Here is a 5,988-nt window from a genome sequence, read left to right on the forward strand (position 1 = left end):
CCTTTTTGTATTATTTATTCTTTAGCTATGTTTTTCTCTTTCATAAAAAAAAATGAAAAATCATGAGTCCTGTGAGAGTATAGTCGTAGTTTTTATCTGCACAGTTTCTTCTATGTTCTTCTGCAAGATGTTAATTTATTTAATTTTTTCTGAGCAGCACTGTAGCAATTTATTAATGATCTTTGCCACATATTGTGACAAAATATGCCCATCTCCTGCATGCTCACCAATCTCGATATCATCAGGATTTCTGGGCCAAGAGGGCAACTCAACTCGTGATAAACTGATTTCCCCTTCTTGGAAATATATCAGCAACTGTAAAGTATCAAAATTTTATAAGAATGCAAACAAACCTGAAACAAAAAGTTTACGAAATAATAAAAAATAAGAAAAGAAAAGGTATCTCCATGATGTGTGCTTTTATATATATATATATATATATATAGAGAGAGAGAGAGAGAGAGAGAATCAAATCTTCTAAATTCTTGTCAAAAAAGGTTTTAAACGAAATATGAACGTTCTACTATGTTTAAAGATACTATCAACATAAAGCATGTATTAATTCAAGTTGTTTTCAAGAAGAATACTTATTTTCTACTATTATAAATTTGATGACATAAGATCTGCCCATTTTTTATTACTCGCAAAATATGTTAAACTCAAAAAATGACTGGCTTAGCGTATGATTCCCTCTAAAACATTATTAAGATCATATCTCTACGTTTAAATTTTATAAACAATGCTTTAGCAATCAATTAAATTTTCAATAATCTAGTCGTTGTTCCTGACCTAATGGTTTGAGATTTAACAATTACTCTTTTAGATATATATATATATATATAAAATTTGTTTGGGCCAACTTTTGTTCGGGGATGGAAAGCGAACACAATTCACGTGGTCGGTGTATTTTCCCCACGTTAGGCCATCCTTTGAGCAACCAATGTATCGGGAAAAGGAAAAATAAGGAAGAATATGTCATCATCATATGCACATGGGTAACTTGCATTGAACAACATATGATTATGATCATATGCATGCATCAAACCTGATTTTTCCTTTCATCCCCTTTTTTTTGGTAGCTTGGCTTACAGGTGGATCAGATCTAGTCTTTTTTCTACAGGACCAAATTCATTTTTTATTCGATTTTTTATAAGAACAACATTATGTTCTTAGAACACATTAGTAACATATATATATATATATATATATATATATATATATATATATATATATATATATATATAGAGAGAGAGAGAGAGAGAGATTAAAATTTCGAATCTTTCTTCCACCAGTATGTGCAAACACGTAGACACTCGAAAGGCTTTATCAAGTATATTTGGCGAACGGGTCTAAATGCACAAAGACAGGCAGAAGCAGGGAAAAAAACAGACAGACGCAAACACGCACACAACACACACTCTCTCGTTTCTTTGTCAAGTCATTCACGGCAGGGCTGTCGATGGGTCCGGCGATCCAGCTAGCCCAGCCCACCTTTCCTTCGACTGTACACACTGTTCACCGGCCCTGTGTTCGGACCATGTCGGCAGGTTTGGATTGGCCACTGGATCCATATCCAAATAGCCTGATCCAGATCGGCTGCCTGTGAAGGGCAGGAGTGTTGTCAACTAGTGGTAGGCTTAGCCTGCAATCCTAGAGAGGCTTGAGGGGATGAACCTGAGCCCACACTGTGCCCACACTGCTGGTTTCAGATCTGGACCCACCATGCTCCAGTCCAACCCATTTACAGCTCTCTCTCTCTCTCTCTCTCTGTGCATGAGCTTGTACATTTGGAGTTCACGTGGGAATGAAGGTGGAGGGGACGTTCTAGAGAGAGAAAATTAAAGCAGAATATGGCGTGAAGGGTATCATGTCAAGTAATATGACACCTTATGCATCATCATTCATCCCACCTTTAATTAAACCTTCTTTATTAAAGGAAAATTATTTTAATTATCAAAATTAATCTTTATCTCTCTAGATCTCTCTCTCTCTCTCTCTCTCTCTCTCTATGAATGCAATCTATATCTATTTGCAACTGCAGGAAAGAACAGACATTGATGCTCCAAAAGAAAGCGAAGGAGAGAAGAGAAAGCAAGAAGGAAGAGGGCGCGTGGGTCATGCCGCTCGTGCAATATACTTTTCCTTTCTCTCTCTAAGATACTCTCTCTCTCCCCCCCCAGAGTGACTCGCCACCTTCCTCTCACGAGTCACGCTCATCATCTTCACCTCTCTTTCTCTCTCTAATCTTGCTTTTCACCTGTCCAGAGTCCATATAAGGTACCGAAGCTCCTCCCCCTCCGCCTCCCCATATACCTTTCCCTTCAAAATCTGAATAATCGACTAAGCCATCCTTCAACCGAGAGAGAGAGATGGCCTCGGAGAAGGTAGAGACCGTGATTGCAGGAAACTATATGGAGATGGAGAAGGAAGGGAAAGCCACCAGTGCGAGGAGGAAGCTCTCCAAGCTCTTCTGGCATGGCGGCTCCGTCTACGACGCCTGGTTCAGTTGTGCCTCCAACCAGGTCTCCTATCTTGCCTTAGGCCTCGGCGCTCTCGTTTTCAGATTCTTCTCGTGAAGAATACTGTTTTGTCTCGTGTGTTCTTTTTCTCATGATCTTTCTCCTTTTCTCTGGACTTTATGGTCGCAAAAATTTCAGGTGGCACAAGTCCTTCTGACATTGCCGTATTCATTCTCCCAACTTGGGATGCTATCGGGAATCCTTTTCCAGTTATTCTATGGCTTGATGGGTAGCTACACTGCTTACCTTATTTCTGTTCTCTACGTTGAGTACAGAACCAGAAAAGAAAGAGAAAAGGTGGATTTCAGGAATCATGTAATTCAGGTAACCTCGCTCTCTCTATACTTCTTCATCTGCAACAGCTGTTACTCTCTGTGACCAAATTAGTCTCTTTTCCTCTTAACGTCTGCGCTGCTAAGAATTCACTCTTTTTTTTTTTTTTTTTACTGCAGTGGTTTGAAGTCCTTGATGGGCTTTTGGGTAAGCACTGGAGGAACGCAGGTCTCTTCTTTAACTGCACCTTCCTTCTGTTTGGTTCTGTAATTCAACTCATTGCATGCGCCAGGTATGAAAATCTGGCATTTTCTTTATAGTGTAGTGTATAGTGTAGTGTAGTCCCTTACAAACCAATTTTCTTTTCTTTTTCACTTGTGGTGGAGAACAGTAACATCTACTATATCAATGATCACCTCGATAAGAGGACATGGACATACATATTTGGCGCATGTTGCGCCACAACAGTCTTTATCCCGTCGTTCCACAACTACAGAATTTGGTCATTTCTTGGCCTCTTGATGACTACTTACACTGCCTGGTATATGACTGTTGCTGCTCTAATGAATGGACAGGTAAAGTGGGGAACCCTGTAATCTTCATACTTATGTATATGAAGAGAACAAAAGAAATTTTTTTTTTAATTTTATTGGTATGTGCATTTTATCATATGCATGCCAATGTTTAATTGGTAGGTTGAGGGAGTTCAACATTCAGGTCCAACTACAGCTGTTCTATACTTCACTGGAGCGACCAATATCCTATATACTTTTGGAGGGCATGCCGTCACAGTGTGAGGCTCATTTTTACCATGTTTGAGAGAGAAGATTTTACCTTTTTTTAAAGTTTTATGGCGCAAATCAGATTAGAAAGTTGTTCTTGACTATATTGTGAATTAAGTTTCTGTTTTGCTCTATGCTTTCCCAGTGAGATCATGCATGCTATGTGGAAGCCTCAGAAGTTCAAGCTCATATATCTAGTGGCCACACTCTATGTGCTCACCCTGACCCTTCCCTCTGCCATCTCTGTCTACTGGGCATTTGGGGACATGCTGCTTAACCACTCAAATGCTTTCGCCTTGCTTCCAAAGTCTGGTTTCAGAGACCTTGCTGTCATCCTTATGTTGATCCATCAGGTAACGTTGCTTATATATATATATATATATATATATACTGATGCTCCAGTGGATAAGCCAGTTGGGCAGAGTGGGACATTAATCCAAAAGAAAATCAGAAGTAAAAAAACATGTAAGCAGTAAGATCTTGGTCAACAATTATTTTCAACTCTTATGGTAAATTTTCAAATTACTATGTGCAAAACTATCTCTTTCTCTGTCTATATGTACATGTGCCCGTCGTATTCGTGAAAACATAACTTGCAAAACAGAGTTTTATAAGGAGTTTGAGATTAATTATCTTATCTTTAACGTCACATGCATAGCTTTTGTAAAAGCAACACCTTTTTTTTATTCGTACATTTTTTGACATCAGGCTTCGATCTGTATTCATGATTTTAAAAAGAAAAAGAGCGTTTGAAATCATTGGACGGTGCGGATTGTATAATTCATGAACTCTATGTGTACATGTTCGTGGACAAGTTAAAGGAAGAAATATTTGGCGAAAGATTATTATTATTATGCTTCGTATTCGGTTTTTGGTGTTTGAATGATGATGTATGGTGATGATGATGATGATGCAGTTTATAACCTTCGGATTCGCTTGCACTCCCCTTTACTTCGTGTGGGAGAAGTTGATAGGGATGCATGAGAACAAGAGCATGCTGAAGCGAGCCCTTACCAGGCTGCCTGTGGTCGTCCCCATCTGGTTCCTCGCCATCATCTTCCCCTTCTTCGGCCCCATCAACTCCACCGTCGGATCATTCCTCGTTAGCTTCACCGTCTACATCATCCCCGCTTTAGCCCACATGATCACTTTTGCTCCTGCCGCTGCAAGAGAGGTAGTACTCCAACCTTTTCCTACCTTTAATTTTCATGGCTTCTTCTCCTTTCCCAGATCATCACTCGTAATTTCTTCTCATTTTCATGACCTTCAATCATTAATCTTTTTAAACTCAAAAAGAAACCATGTTACAAAGCATAAATCCTCTTCTCAATTATCATTCAAACGAATAATTAAACATGGTTCTTGCTTTTCCAACTACCCATTTGAAAAAACCAAGTTCTTTTGCGAGCCTGTAATTGAATGTGACAGAAGGTTTTGAAATGATGACCATTAATCTTTTTAAAACTATGTTACAAATCATAAATCTTATTTTGGATTACCATTCAAACAAATAATTAAACATGGTTCTTGCTTTTCTAACTACCCATTTGAAAATGCCAAGTTCTTTTGTGAGCCTGCATTCTGTAATTGAATCTGACAGAAGTTTTTGAAATAATGAACTTTTCAAAATTGCTAAGTCAGGGCTGACAGAAAAACTTTATTTGCAGAACGCGGTGGAGAGACCACCCTCCATGGTGGGGGGCTGGGTTGGGCTCTACTGCATGAACGTGCTGGTGGTGGGCTGGGTTCTGATCGTTGGGTTCGGTTTCGGGGGGTGGGCGAGCACCATCAACTTCGTCCACCAGATCTACACCTTTGGGCTCTTCGCCAAGTGCTACCAGTGTCCCCCTCACAAAGCTTGAACCCTGCACTCTCCTCCATCCATCCATCCATCAACTTCAGAACCCAATTAGATGTTGTAAAGAGATTTTATAACTTCATAGCCTCTATCTCTCTCATGATCTTCACATGTGATCATGACCGTAAAATTGTTTATGGGGAGTCTTCTTTTTTTTTCTCTCTCTCTTTCTAGATGGAATTCCGCAGTCTTGTTGAGTGTAACGCATATAACTATCGGTGCTTTTTATTTAATTTTGATTGAAAAGTATTGTAATCTCTTCCTTTTCCGCAAATGAATAGACCACACAGATGCGCCATTTCTATGTGGACTAACTGGCATGGGCAGATTTGAGGATGATTCACAGAAACCAACCGTAAGCTTAAGGACAGGAGCAAACGGACACACACAAATATATGTATATATAAAGAGAGAGAAAGAGATAGAGATAGAAAGAGAAATGGACTGTAGCTGGCCAAAGGACAAAAGTTCTCTGGACGGACATTGTTTGGAATGGCATATTTTTGCTGGAAGCCCTCATGCCTTCGTATTCATATACTTCTTATCCGCTACTATG

The 5,988-nt window shown here is 39.3% G+C and overlaps 1 protein-coding gene across 1 annotated transcript; it reads left to right on the plus strand.

Annotated features, from left to right (window-relative positions):
* Positions 1–2,058: 2,058 nt before the first annotated feature.
* LOC116250643 (auxin transporter-like protein 3) lies at positions 2,059–5,681 on the plus strand. The gene is made up of 8 exons (XM_031624436.2): positions 2,059–2,522; positions 2,658–2,843; positions 2,972–3,084; positions 3,184–3,367; positions 3,488–3,585; positions 3,720–3,927; positions 4,491–4,748; positions 5,242–5,681. Exons 1-8 carry the CDS (start codon positions 2,370–2,372, stop codon positions 5,434–5,436), a joined length of 1,395 nt encoding a protein of 464 aa, XP_031480296.1. The 5' UTR covers positions 2,059–2,369; the 3' UTR covers positions 5,437–5,681.
* The last annotated feature ends 307 nt before the right edge of the window (positions 5,682–5,988 follow it).

This window comes from Nymphaea colorata, chromosome 1, assembly GCF_008831285.2.
Source record: "Nymphaea colorata isolate Beijing-Zhang1983 chromosome 1, ASM883128v2, whole genome shotgun sequence".
NCBI classification, from domain to species: domain Eukaryota; kingdom Viridiplantae; phylum Streptophyta; class Magnoliopsida; order Nymphaeales; family Nymphaeaceae; genus Nymphaea; species Nymphaea colorata.